The sequence below is a fragment of the Carassius gibelio genome, chromosome A10 (genome assembly GCF_023724105.1).
Source record: "Carassius gibelio isolate Cgi1373 ecotype wild population from Czech Republic chromosome A10, carGib1.2-hapl.c, whole genome shotgun sequence".
NCBI lineage: Eukaryota > Metazoa > Chordata > Actinopteri > Cypriniformes > Cyprinidae > Carassius > Carassius gibelio.
In genome coordinates, this window is record NC_068380.1 from 14,089,098 (window position 1) to 14,104,458 (window position 15,361).

Consider the following 15,361-nt stretch of genomic DNA (forward strand, 5'->3'; position numbering starts at 1 on the left):
AATTCATAAGGTGTGTGTCCTTGAAATGTAACTAAGATATACACACAGACAAACTGTAAAAGCACAATTAAAATACATTATAAACAGATGGCTCAGTTGGCTCATGTTAACCATTTAAAAATACTTTTAAGAACATTATGTTTATTATATATATATATCTCTTCAGTTAGAAGACGGATGCCATATCTATTGGAGTTTGATGCAATACTCAGATCTGTATTCTGAAAATACATTTGTAGTGTATATCTGCATGTGTGTTTCTAAATGAATACGCAAACTGAGAAAGAATAAATAGGCAGTTGGACAGTATGTGTTGGGGAGATTAAAGAAGGTGTGCTTTCCTGAATCTGAAGAAATGGAGGTGTTGTCATGGTGACTGTTTCTATGGAGACAGTGCTGCTTAAGTCAGCACCAATGAAGTAGTGTGTTTTGTCATTACGCGATCATGCATCCTTACACACACACTCACAATACAGTGAGTCTGAAAGCCCAGAAATATACTGTAAACGCTTTTATTCAGGTTGCAGTATTTACAAGCAATGGGCACATCATAAAATCCAGCAAGGATACAAAGGCATTGTTAACCATTTGCAGAAGGACATTTTGCATGTAAGGCAACAGAAATACAAATACTGAAATAAGTAACCCAAGGCATGTCAATGAGACTGTGATGTAAAGCAATATACTGGTAGTATTAAGATATTGACCTTCATTCTTTTTTTTTTTTTTGGTCATTTATTTTTTTCAGGCACACTTTTCTCTGTCCTAAAGCAAACAGCTAAAGGCACATAACATTTTTGTTACTTGTGTCATTTGTCTCTTAATTCTCAAATCTGCTGCCAGGAACTCCTACTTGTGCTGTCACTTTTCAAAAAGTAAGTTAAATACAAATCACATGTTTCAAGTGACCTATATTGCCGTTTTCTCTCTCTCTCTCTTTCATCTTGTTTCTCCTACAATGCATTTTCTTGTATTATTCTCACTCCTTAACACCTTCCCACTCACTTCAGTAGGAAAGGAAAGGAAAGGAAAGGAAAGGAAAGGAAAGGAAAGGAAAGGAAAGGAAAGGAAAGGAAAGGAAAGGAAAGGAAAGGAATTTTTAATTTATGTCATGATATTATATCTACAAAATGGTAATGAAATGTTCAAATGTGTCACTACAATTAATAAATGCCTAAAACATTGCACTGTTCTCATATAAGAATCAGCATTATATACATCAACAAGAATTTGCATATTTGCTTATCTTCATAATAATAAAAAAACAATATAGATCTCAAAAACTTCAGTAAACAAGGCCAAAAAATCACTGTAGCAATTGCCATAGTGATGTAATTGTAACACTTTACAATAAGGGCAGATTAATATCATTAATGCTGTAGTTAACATTAACTAACAATGAGCAAAGACATTTGCTACTGTATTTATTAATATTTTGCTTTTGTATTGATCTTTATTAAAGGGATAGTTCACCCAAAAATGAAAATTTGATGTTTATCTGCTTACCCCTTGGGCATCTACTCAGTAAAATACAAACAGAGATTTTTAACTCAAACCTTTGCAGTCTGTAAGTCATATAATGGAAGTGATTGGGAATCACGGCTTTGAGAGTTAAAAAAAACATAAACAAACAAAACAAAATTAAACCGTCCGGCTTGTGATGATACACTTATGTGTAAAGACACGAAACAATCGGTCTGTGCAAGAAACTGAACAGTATTTATTGCTGAACAGTATTTACTCTGATTCACACAATGTCCAAACTGCTGAGCACATTCAAATCTTCTTCTTCTGCCTGCGTGTGATGCATCTTCTTCTTCTTCTTGCTTCACGACAAATCACAGACCTATAAGTGCATTACCGCCACCCATCTCTCATATGGACCATTGACACTCTATCTACAGTCTCAATTAGGAGTGTCCGTGGTCCATTTGAGAGACAGGTGGCGATATAAATACTATTCAGTTTCTTGCACAGACCAATCATTTAGTGTCTTTACACATCAATGTATCGTCAGGAGCCGCAAGGTTTAATTCGGTTTTGTTTGTGTATGTTTTTTTTTTTTTTTTACTCTCAAATCCGTGATTCCCATTCACTTCCATTATATGACTGACAGACTGCAACAGTTTGAGTTAAAAAATCTTTGTTTGTGTTCTACTGAAGAAAAAAAAAAGCCACCTACATCTTGGAAGCCCTGGGGGTAAGCAGATAAACTTCAAATTTTCATTTTTGGGTGAACTATCCCTTTAACGTTACTTAATAAAAATTCAACTGTGCATTGCTAATTCATGTTAGCTTAGGTCTATAATATTACTATAATATATTATAATAATATAACACAATATGCAATAACAGATGATTTTGATTTTGACAGACAAAAACTTTTGATTTTAATATTGTATTAGTAAATGTTGCTATTAGCATTAACTAAGATTAATAAATGCTGTAGAAGTATTTTCACTGTTAGTTAATGTTAACTAATATATACAAATTAAACCTTATTGTAAAGTGTCATTCATGTGAATATTACTCTTTATAGGGTTTGCCTAGGATTTCAAATAGTGTACAGTACTTGAATTATTATTATTATTAATTTATTTAAATGCTCTTGCCAGAGAAAATCAGTTTTAGGCGTTTATGGAATTTGTTAGACAGGATAAAAATAAACATGAATCTATGTATGCATGTGCACCACATAGCTGGCAAACCAGGTGTTTTGAGGTAAAGACAATGCCTGGCTCATTATATTGTGCTCATCCAATCACAGCTTTCTCATCAGCACATTTTATCAATGTGAAAACAGAGCATCTTCAATATCTGAACAATCTTGACCTTCTTTCTCTTTACCAGCTATCTTATAGTTCATAGAACCAGACAGTACAGTTCTTCTTGTAGTCGTGAAGTATCACTTCTCTCTTTCCTCTGTACTAGTCTATTTAGAAGTCTTTTTAGATACAAAAAGGCCATCTTGTTTGTGTTAGCCATGCAAAGTCATGCTCAATGTGGTTACAAGTGGCTGATATAAAGTTGTTAGACCCAGCCTTAAATCGCCACAAAGCTGCACTGAATCTCTCTCTCATACAATGTTGTTCTTGATATCCAAAATGTCAATTGAAAGTGAATTCTTCTATTAGCCAAAAGGGCTACATGAAGAAAACGAAGTGGAAGAAGAAGCGATGGTCAAAATAACTCAACAGAAGTAAATGAATAATCTGAGTTGTGTCTTTCATTATGCCTAGTCTGACACAAGTATTGCAAGAGCATGGAAAATAATAAGTAATATAAATGAAAAAATCAAAATGAAATTATAAATTATAGGAATTAATACAAAATATGAAAGCATGTTAAAATGCTCTCTTGAAGCTATACACAGAGGTGAAAACTTTGATTCTTCACAGTCTTGAATCGAATGAAACCCTGAAAATCAGTAAAACAGAAGATCAATCTGTATCTCATGGACAGTGAGCCTGGTGTGGAAGGTTGTAATCCATCAGTCAGCATGTCCAGATCAGGGTAAATCACTGCTTGACTCCTGTCAATAGATGGAAACACAGTTAGTCTAACAGAGTCAAGACTGAGGTTTTTCTAAACACATAAATGTTGACATTTTGCATTTTATCAGTTTTGGAAATCAAACCTACAACCTTGCCATTGCTTGTGCCATGCTCTATAATTTCAGCTCTATTGCTTTTAAATAGCTTGCCATCTTACTTTTCCATCAAAACATGGAATATTAGTTTTTCAATTAGAAAAATTGAATGAAAAAATAATAATAATAGCATTACTGGGTGTTCTTATACATTCTCATATACTCTGGATGATCTTGTTTATTTTTTTAATTTCTGTGTATCTCTACTTTTTGTTCATTATTTCATCTGAAACTATCCACATCTTCATTTTACCCTTTAAAAGCCTTCATGATCTGGAACTGCACAAGCCAGTCAGTATGCTTCCTCAGATTACCCATTTACCGATTTTTATTTTCTCTGATCAAAATATATTTCAAATATATCTTCTAAATATATGGTATAAACAGCACTGAGTAATACTTTTTATTATTATTTTTAAACAGAAAATGCAGTACGTTCTAAACCTTTTTTCTTCAGTGGGCAAGAAAATATATTTCCAATCATAAAAATACATTTTATGTAAATGCAAATACATTTTTGGACCATATAACTATATTTAGGTTGAAAATATATGTACATAAAGATCAAAATATATAAAATTTTTATGTAAAAATATTTTTTTCAAGAGTCAAAATCTATAGCAACAAGATTTACATTTTTAAATTTGAAAATTTATTTAAAATATATCTGGAAAATAAAAATACATACGTTTATTTATTTAGAGACAGCACAGGAAGCACTCTAAGACAGATTCGAGCCCACTTTCACTATTTACATTACTGTTATTTTATTTGGATTATTTCATATCAGGAAAAAAAAAACATCCATTCTATCACTCATATCACTTTAACGTTGAAAAAAGTTGCACAATTCTCATTGGCAGTGCTTCACTTCACTTTACACTCTTCCTTTACTTCACACCCCAAGGCTTGTCATACTCGTTCTCCCATTTACATCCAAATTTATACAAATCCTGGTGCATTAACTCCAGCTGTCAACTTTATATATTATAAATATATTTTTAAAATATCTGTTTTGTTGCTTTTTATTATGTACAGTTTTTAATTTATTCTAATCAACAGGCCATTTTTAGTGGATGTCTGAAGTCAGGTTTACACTTTTTTTATCAGGCTCCTATGTTTAGGTTCAGTAATTTCAGTATAATGGCAATAAACTGATCCTTTTCATAGCCATTAAAGTTAAATCACTGAACCTATACATTGGAACCTGAAAAAAATGCTAATTTTAGAAGAACATTTCAGATGGCACTTAGTGGCTTTTGCATTTGAAGTCTTCACTTACTCATCACATTAACTATGAAGGTATCACTAAAGTGTCCAGATCCTTAACTTGAACTGTATATGCATCATTTTAAAACCAAATAAACCATTTTATTTATTTTTTTTGCTTAAAAAGTGTCCTTGAAATATGTTTATTTAAAATAAATGCACTTGGTTTGAAGTTTTGATATATAATGCAATTACAAACAATCAATTTATGAATACTTTTTGGGGTCACTGTATAAGCATATGAGTATACAGTATATGAGTCTAAATGCATCTATAGTACCTGTAAAGTGGAAGACCGTGAAGCACTGGTCTCAGTCAGCGCAGCACTTCCTGGGATGCTTGACACAATGAACCCTGCTCCGTTGGGAAGGGGCTGCCGCACCACCACATTCCCTTTTCTAGTCTCTGCCAGAAACAGACTGTACCAGTAGGCATCACTAGAGATGAGAGTAGAGTCAGCAATGGTGGAGGAGTTCCTCTGGCTGCTGACACTGTTCCTACCCTGAGGCTCCGCTTGTGAGGGTTTCGGTTCTTGACATTTCACCACGATGATCACCAGGATGGTAATGAGCAGAAGAAACAACACTGACCCCAAACCGATCAGCAAATACAGGTTGAGATCGGTGAACAGGTCGTATTCAATAGGCACCTCTGTGGTTTCAGTAAACTGCGTGACCACTTGCTCCACCGTGGTGATCTTGATGGTCACCGTGGCGGAGCGAGGAGGGTCTCCGTTGTCTCTGGCTATGATGACCAGGTGCTGATGTCTGGGGTCTCTGTAACTGAACATGCGAGTGGTTCTTATCTCACCGTTGTACTGGTCGAGGCTGAAGAGCGTGGAGTCTGTGATCTGGAGGAACTGATAAGTAATACGAGAGTTCTGCATCGAGTCGGCATCCATCGCAATGACCTTGGTTACCAGGGATCCTTTATCGCTCGACCTTGGGATTACCTCTTCTATAACAGCACCTTGCGGACGCCATGGAGAAACTATGATTGGCGTGTTGTCATTTTGGTCCAGGATGATGATGTGTACAGTCACGTTACTGCTAAGAGGAGGGAGTCCAGAATCTCTAGCTTCGATGTGAAACAGAAACTCCTTCTCTCTTTCGTAGTCAAACGTGTGTAAAGCATAAAGGTTGCCGTTCTCGGGATTGATGGAAAACAGCATGGACATTGTCGTGTTGGCGATCTCCTTTTCTATGATGAAGTAAACAAGATACTGATTTTCATGCAAGTCTGGGTCATGGGCAGTTAAAGAGGCAATCAACATCCCGGGTTCGTTGTTTTCCATAAGATGAATGGTATAAAGGGACTGAGGGAACGCTGGGGCGTTATCATTGACATCTTGAATTGTAAGACTGATTGTTTTATTATTGGTCAGAGGAGGGGTCCCTCTGTCAGTCACATGAAGCGTGATATCATAACTGTTTTTGACCTCGCGGTCAAGTGATTCTGTGACTGTTAACTGAAAAAAGTCTTCAGATGACTTATTAAGAGCAAATGGTAATATTGTGGATGGAGCATTGTGGATGGAAAGAACAACCTTACCATTATCCCCAGAGTCCCTGTCGCTCACACTGATGACAGCGATCACTGTTCCTACAGGTTCATTCTCTTTAATCGAACACTGATTAGATGTTATTGTAATCTCAGGATGGTTATCGTTTAGATCAGTGATGAACACTAAAATTTTACACTGTCCAGAAAGTGGATTCACGGCCTTATCCTTGGCTTCAACATATATCTCAAAGCTCTTCACTTCTTCAAAATCAATCATATCTTTAACTCTTATTTCTCCACTGCTGGGATCCAAAGAAAACTTTTCTTGTGTATTCTCAGATGTGTATAAAGTGAAAGAGTAGACGACCTCCGCATTGACACCCTCATCTAAATCCGTTGCATTCAGCTGCATAATCAGTGTCCCGATTGGTGCGTTTTCAATTAGATCAACCGAGTAGACTTGTCGATCAAACCGAGGGGCGTTGTCATTGGTGTCCAGCACTTGAACGATAATGCTGGCCGTACCTGAGCGCGCAGGGACGCCTCCGTCCACGGCTGTGAGGGTTAGCGTATGAACGGCTTGTTTTTCTCTGTCCAAACTTGCTTTTAGCACCAGGTCTACATATTTGGTCCCGTCACTTCCAGACTGGATTTCGATAGTAAACGCGTCACTGTCACTCAGATAATAGGTCTCGATTGAGTTCTCTCCAACATCTGCATCCACCGCGTTTGTTATAGAAAATCTCTCTCCAGGTGTTGCTGATTCCGAAACATCGAGTTGTATTCTCTCCCTTCTGAACTGAGGCGCGTTGTCATTGATGTCCATAATTTCCAATTCGATATTAAATATGCGTATTGGACTCTCAATTATCACGTCCATCTTGAGAAAGCAAAACGATGATGCTTTGGCTGGACATAAATACTCCCGGTCAATTTTCTCAGCGATATACAGTTCCCCAGTGGCTTTGTTTATTTCTAGGTATTTTTTGCTGTGAATATAATCCAGCTTTACCTTTCTTTCCAACAGGCTGTGCGCTTCAAGGCCCAAATCCGTGGCGATATTTGCGATCACGGTGCCCACTGGAATTTCTTCAGGGATGGAGTATCTTGTTACAGCAGAGGCGAGAATCCACAACGCGGAGAGGACGACAAAACAGAGCTGCCTTCTCCTCCACGGATCCATTGCAGAGCGCACGTTAATTATTTTATTGTCTTTCACAAGAAACATAGCAGTATGTTCCAAAACGAATCGAGATTAGCGGGTATGTGGTTTCTTGAAAACATCCAGCAGTGCATCGCCATAGCGCCGTGCCGTGGATCCCGCCCGCTGATCAGATTCAGCTGAGCTGCTGCTCTCAATGCCTCCGTCCAACAGCATTATGAAAGCAAAGCATGGCTGTTCTTGCATCCTCCCTTAAAGTGAATATCAGAAGAGCAGCGACGTCGTGGAAAGATAAAATTTTTTCATTAAAATATGTTTGAAAAAAATTAATAATAATAAATAAATAAATATTTTTTTTAGTATTTCTGCTCTATTTTTGAACTTTGACTTTGTTGAGAAAATCCTTATTTATGTCCTTAATGAAAGCCTAGATATAATGTGTGCTTTAGCGGCAGATTGTGAAAGTAACAAATTAAATGTATTGATAATTTAAGTAGCCTACTTTTATTTAGTTTTTCTTGACAAATGGAAAAAACGTTTGGGCGTCATCCAACAAGAATAAAGTTCAGCACCACGGACAGATCCATACTGTGCCAAGTAAATTTATATATATATATATATATATATATATATATATATATATATATATATATATATATATATATAAACCATCACCCTCTTACAATAACTGTCTATTCTACATTTTTATCTGTTCTATTTATTATTTATACACACACACACACACACACACTATATATATATATATATATATATATATATATATATATATATATATATATTCTATTGTCCTCATTTGTAAGTTGCTTTGGATAAAAGCATCGGCTAAATTATTAAATGTAAATTCATAAGCTGCCTTTAAAGTAATATTCATGCTCTCCTAATTTTCTTCTTTTTATTCTAATTTAATTTTTGTTTCTGTCACCGGTATATGTAGACAAGAGATGCAGAGTTTAAAATCATCATGCTTTTAATGTCTCTTGTCATTTTGGCACAGCAAGAACCACTGCAATGGAAACACTACTTTTTTTATTTTTTATTTTTTATACAAGAAGAAAGACCAAAGAGTTATATTAAGAACATTTTATGATATTCTTTATTCTATACATTTTGGTAAATAAAAGACATAAAAATAGGAAAATATAACCTATATTCTCATCAATATGGATAATTACAATTGAGGAAATCATCGTAATGCTTTCAGATATACTGCAATTAACTGAAAAACAAAAATGCAAAAAATAAAAATAATTATCAAAGTACTTTTAAGTTCTGTTGTTGCCAAATCATATAGTACGTATAATACAACTAAAATATACAGTTGTTTATATTATATGTTATTGTTTGGCTTTTTCTTTTTGCCAAAAGTTGAGAATGAGTTGCAAACATAAATGTTCACATTGTTTCCCAGTTTGAGCGTACAGAGTGTTGATGGTGTTCCAGGAATGTAAACATTATGTTTATAGTCTGGTGGGGGTTGAACAGAATCCTGTTGGTTATAACGTGTCCATGAGCGATTTGGAAAACCTCCACCCCTAGATGAGGTCCTATAGTCTGTTTTAGATGACAAAGAAAAATGATTGGATAAACAATTCAGGTAAATCATAAGGAACATATATGAAGCTGGTCTTCTTGATCATATTTTAGGGATGACAAATTAACTGTTTTTACCATGCATGTGACTTCCCCAGGTCCAGTACTGTGGCACAGATGTGTAAGCATTGTTGTCTGAGTCCTGAATCAATCTGTGCTGCAGTGTCCTACCAAACATCACAGCACGACTTCCTGTCCTTCAATCCCTTAATTGTAGTCAGGACAATAATATCCACAAGAAACTGAGCGCTAGGTCACCAAAATCAGACAAGGATTCTGACACGCTGTCAACAACTGAACATGATGGAGGCCGTGGCCGAGAGCGGCGGCTGACTCGTCCTTGATCAAAACCACCAGCCTCTGCCTAATGGGGTCGTTGTCCATCTGCCGGCGAATTGTTCTGAACTCTTTAGTGTAAAGAGCAACAATGAACAAACTGAGACCTGTAGCTTGTAGGACTTCATGACGCGAGTTTTGCCCGGCGTCCGCGTCCATGGCGGTGATTTTAGCCACTAGGTACCAGGTGTTGTGCAAGTAATTCTGCGTCTTGTGCGGCGATGGTGCAAATCGAGGCTCCTGGCGCATTGTTTTCGGTCATGGTAGACCGTGTGGGAGGGCTGTATTATTTGTTATAGATTAAGCCAATTAAAAGCTAGAAATTAGAGAATAATTAAAGTTGCCTATAATATCCACTACCAGTCAAGTCTCTTTCACAAAGCCTGCATTTTTTTGATCCAAAGTACAGCAAAACAGTAAACAGAAATACTTTTACTATTTAAAATAACTGTTTTCTATCTGAATATATTTCTAAATGTAATTTGAGATTTTAAAGCTTACTTAATAAAAATATTAATTTCTATAATTTATTTAAAAAAAAATTAATGTTATAATGTATAATGTTGCAAAGGCTTTTTATTTCACATAAATGCTGATCTTTGGTCCTTCTATTCATCAAAGAATGCTGAAAATTGATAATCAGCAAATAAGCATATTAGAATGATTTGATTTCTTAAGGATGTGAAACTAAAGACTAGAGAAGTGATGCTGAAAATTCACCATTGATCAGGAATAAATAACATTTTAAAATATATTCAAATAGAAAATAGTTATATTAAATAGTAAAAATATTTCACAATATCATTGCTTTTGCTGTACTTTGAATCAAATAAATGCAGGCTTGGTGAGCAGAAGAGACTTCTTTAAAAACATTCCAAATCTTAACTGGTAGGCTATAGATTTCAGAAATGTTCTATTGTAATATATAAAGCCCCTGATAAAATGCCAGGGCCCTTTTGTCGTCCCAGTCCAGCCCTGTCCATATCCACAGCTCCATTGAAATATGGCGTGCAATTTTGGTCAATGGCACGTACGCAAGAGTCAGAGAGTGTGAGTGTGTTTGGATGAGGGAGAAAGAATGGGTTGAGGTAGAATGGGACCTGTGTGTTGGGTAGTGGAGGAAAGGTGCCTCATGATAGCAGTCGTCGACTTAACGCTAAGCATTAGCTCTTTTATGGTGTCTTCCTTTTCAAAACATAACATTATGTTTTAAAATTGTATCCTTATATTCACTCTATATAATTTTATGATTCTTTTTGTAACTTACCATAAAGTCAACTTTGAATATTAAATCCAGCTAATAAACTCACAATTTCAACATGTTTAAAATGCTATAAACCTCAAACAAAAATTAAAGGTATACTTTACCCAAAAATGAACATTCTGTCATCATTTCCTCACCCTCAAGTTTTTCCAAACCTGTGTGAGTTTCTTTCTTCTGTTGAACATAGAAGATATTTTGAAGATTGCTGGTAATCAAACAGTTGGTGGTTGCCATTGACTTCCATAGTATTTTTTTTTTTTTTCAATACTATGGAAGCCAATAGCTACAGTCAACCATTTGATTACCAACATTCTTACATACAATAAAATAGTGAAATAATTATAATTAATTTCGGAACTTTTAAAAAGTAAGAGGAATATCAATAAACATACAGTGCTGCCCAGGCGCAGATTGACTGGTGGCCCACCCAATCAGATTATCTGTGTGTGACCTGAACACCAGTAAAAATGTTTGATAGCATTTGGTTGTTTGCCTTGTGAATATATAACACATAGCACCTGTTTTCTTCTGTTATGATTCTTTTTAAAAGACAGAATCAGCTCGTTCTCTTGTGAAATCTTTTTTTCTGCACGGGCCGACCACACGCTCTCCGTGCGTGCACTGACTTAAAAGTGGCGTAATGCCACTGTTACACTGCGAAACATGTACTCCGTGTGTGCAGTGCGTGACTGATCCACGACGGTAGGCTACCACAAACACATACTCACATAAACACATATTTCAAATCCAGAAGTTATCAGAAACTTTTATATATATATAAAAAAAATGTCAGGATTGCGATCCTCTTTTACTAGACGTTTTAACACAATTTAAACAACGTATTATTCAGCGCTACTTAAATAGATTTTAATATTAAGTTGCTCAAACAATTGGTAAAATATTTAACCATGTAGTACTTATATTAAAATGTAACATTATATTAAAATTAAACATTTCAAATTAAAACTTAAAATTGACAAAAAAAGCCGACTATCATATCATTTTCTTTTGCATTTAAGTTTTAATACTACAATAAATATTGCATGTCACAAATAAATTGTTTTTTCCCCTCCACCATGAATGAGACGAGAGTTGTTCATTATGTCGCCTCGTTGAAGTAAATTTTATTTTTCCTTGCTTTACCCCGGTCCTAAAGTAAAAAAAGATGACTGTGTAAAAGACTATAATTAAATTAAATGCATTTATGGCGAGATTATTATATTTTCATGTCAATCTGACTGTCTCTGTCACTGTCAGCCTGCTACTTTAATTCAGTGCGTGCAGCACATAAGAGATAGACTCGGTGCGGAAACGATCTCTGCACTGCACCGCACATGGAACGGATCGCCGGACCGCATCCGCGCGTAGTGTGAAAGCTTTATAATAAGGAGCCCGGGAATCAGGTGCATAAGATTAAAAAATCCGAGGCCCATCCGTGTATTCACCAGGCCAAAATATTAATGACGTTCTGTATCCGCCACTGGGGCTGCCTTGCAACCTCAAAATACATGAACCGGAAACTCAGTATGTCCTGACTGCATATATAGACCTATACACTAATTGCACCTTCGTGAACTGCCACAGGGTGGAGGCACAGTCTTCTGTTAATTACCCCAGATCTCCCTGTCAGCCTGCGGCAGCCAATCACAAGGACAAAGTGTACATTTCCATTTAAGCATCAGATCTCTCTCACACACATACAGACAGTGTGGAGTTGAGGCAGAGTACCACAGACGGAGAATGTCAAGAATGCCACAGGAATGTGGGCACTGCCCTCAACACTCTCTCAGTCTCTCTCTCTCTCTCTCTCTCTCTCTCTCTCTCTCTCTCGTGCGCGCGCACACACATAATCATTCTCCCATATCACACATACACACAGACATAGGCAAGGTTTGTCATTTTAACATGACTAGTAGAGCTGGATATGAACTGCTAGCCACACTGACAAGAACAACAAGCAAAAGACACAGAACGAAGATAGATTGAAAGAGCAGTTGGAAGGACAGGACAGGAAAATGAAGGGAACGAGGGACAGGAGGAGGTATCTATTGAATAACACCTGCTTCTCAACTGTGTCAACTGAAGGTTTCCCACAGAAGACAGACAGATAATTATGGAGTGGCTGAGGAAATCATCCAGAAGTCACACTGCTATTGGCACACGTGATGCTCCGAGACATTCTCACCTATGCTGAACCAACTCAACAGTCGGGGTGAAAACAAAATATATATAAAAAAAAGTCCATTGTGGAGACTTTATATGGGCGTAATGGTTTTTACACGGTACAAATGATATATTCTATCGCCCTACACCTAAATCTACCACTCACAGAAATCTTTCTTATATATATATATATATATATATATATATATATATATATATATATATATATATATATATATATATATATATATATATATATATATATATATATTATGTATGATATATAAGCTTGTTTCCTTAATGGGTCGGTGTGTATTAAAGTTTAAGTCACCACTAGAATAGAAAAACATGTACACACACGCACACACATAAATACATATATATATATAGAGAGAGAGAGAGAGTATACTGTGTGTGTGTGTGTGCTGAAAAAAGATAATAAATTAAATCCATATTAATAAATATTATATCATTATGTATCTATTAATTTATTTATGCTGTATGGGAAACACCAAACCTCTGTAGATCAGAACGTTTAAAACAGATCAGTTTAAAACGCGATCCATTCTAGGAAGAGTGGCTTTTATGTCAGTAATTACAAAACATGGAAACATTTGCACGATATTTTTACAAAGCAGCCCTCTATGTATCCGAAGGGGGGCAGCAGCACTGCTCCTGAGTCAAACTTTCGAAAACAGACGAGGCACGTGGCAAATAGCCCATATTTTGTTCTCAAAAATGTTTTAGGCCTAAATTATTATAATGGAATTGTAGTTTAGCCCAAACCACCAACTCTTATATAAAAATCAGCCTCTTTCCAGTCCTGATTATTTAGATTTAGGAACAAAGTGCACATAGGCTAATGGATAATTGCATATGAGTCAGTTTCATAAAGTAAATACCTAAACTATCCTGTTCTTCTATATTTGATTTATTATATTATGCATTTTATAATGTGATTAATTTATAAAATAAATATTAATAAAAACAAACATTCGATTACATTATATAATTTCAACAAATTACATAATTTATGTAATATATTAAACTTAAAAATATTTTTTTTATTTGTAAATATATATGATTAATTTATTAATAAATAATTATAAGAATATTATTACATTTTAATTAAATGACAAACTGAATTTTTACATAAATGATATTTTAAATAAATGAAGTGTGCTCCTTATGTTATGGAATGCACCTGCTGTTATTTGTATTTATCCATCTCATATTTCATCTCAGCCTTCATTTCTATGCATTCAGGGCAGTTAATCCTTCTGAGTCAATGTTGTTGCTCTAACAGCAGCATACACCGTTGGGTTAAAACAACAGTTCCCCAAAATATACAGACATACTCTGTAGAATAGCATGTTTGCTAAGGCACCTGGCAGCCACACAGCTCTTGCAAAACTTGACGATAATGCAACCTAACATTCCAGCATCATAAAAAAAACAAAAAAACTGCTCCTCACAAGACAATATTTTTTTCTTTCTTGTCAGCGTATGTGTATGCTTATTTGCCAGAAGCCCTAAGGTCAGTGATGTTGTAGCAAATTAGTGGTGAGTGACGGCTGGCTAGCACGGCTGACAGATTTGAGGAATGCAGGCAGTCTGTAAGGACGGCCCTGCCTGAATGTTAAACACTTTTTCCACAAAGCTCAAAGGAACGGTTCTGCCTATTAGCAATTCAAACACACACACATTCTTTTTCCTCTTGATACTTACAGAAATCTGGACACGGTGAGTTGTTTTAGGCACCGCTAATGTCATTTTTTTTTGTCAACATATTGCAGCCAGATTGGATTAATTAGAAGCTGGAAGTACATAGCTCGAACATTTGATTCTCTTTTAACCAAACAAGCATACAAATACATATAAAAAAGTGCATCTACATGAGTATATGTCTGTGTGGTTACAAGAGACCTGTGGTCAGCGCATTAAAACACATTCATTCCCACGATGCAGAAAGGAGGTAGAGAATGTCCATTTACGTACTTGCAGTACAGTGGCTGCGGTCATGAGCTCTCGCCAGCGCACAACGAGAGGAGACCTGTGGTTTTAACCCAGCCAGAAAGGAGGGGTGGGAAGGGGAGCGGAGCGGAGTGATGACAGCTTATGTTATACATTGCAAATGTGAGCTGGGAAGTGACCTAGTGTGGGTTAATAAGCCGTAGAACAAGTCCAGAAATGACAATGTGGTGTATGTAAGGGCATGGGGAAGCTGAAAAAAGGGCTTGTGAAAGCGCTGAAAACACGCGAGGTATTTGGAAGGCATTTTGGGGCACAATCGTCAGTGTGATGACATCCATCACAGCTGAGTTTCAAAAGAAAAACTGGTGCGAGCCAAACAGCGTGTTTCTGTTACCTACAGTGAACGTCTTTCCTTCTCTGTCATTCCAGA

General features: G+C 36.0%; 1 protein-coding gene across 1 annotated transcript; it reads right to left on the reverse strand.

Annotated features, from left to right (window-relative positions):
* Nucleotides 1-496: 496 nt before the first annotated feature.
* On the reverse strand, nt 497-7,649 carry LOC128021275 (protocadherin alpha-C2-like). The gene is made up of 2 exons (XM_052608373.1): nt 5,199-7,649; nt 497-3,532 (listed from the first exon to the last, which is right to left on the reverse strand). The coding sequence occupies exons 1-2, from the start codon at nt 7,647-7,649 to the stop codon at nt 3,509-3,511; spliced, it is 2,475 nt and encodes an 824-aa protein (XP_052464333.1). The 3' UTR covers nt 497-3,508.
* Between the last annotated feature and the right edge of the window lie 7,712 nt (nt 7,650-15,361).

What these genes read in the sequence shown, in the direction of transcription:
- LOC128021275 (XM_052608373.1), bottom strand. Translation starts at nt 7,649, where the DNA reads ATGTTTCTTGTGAAAGACAATAAAATAATTAACGTGCGCTCTGCAATG. An exon ending in CACGGTCTTCCACTTTACAG is followed by an intron (nt 3,533 to 5,198) that starts GTACTATAGATG and finishes ATCTATTGACAG; the next exon opens with GAGTCAAGCAGTGATTTACC.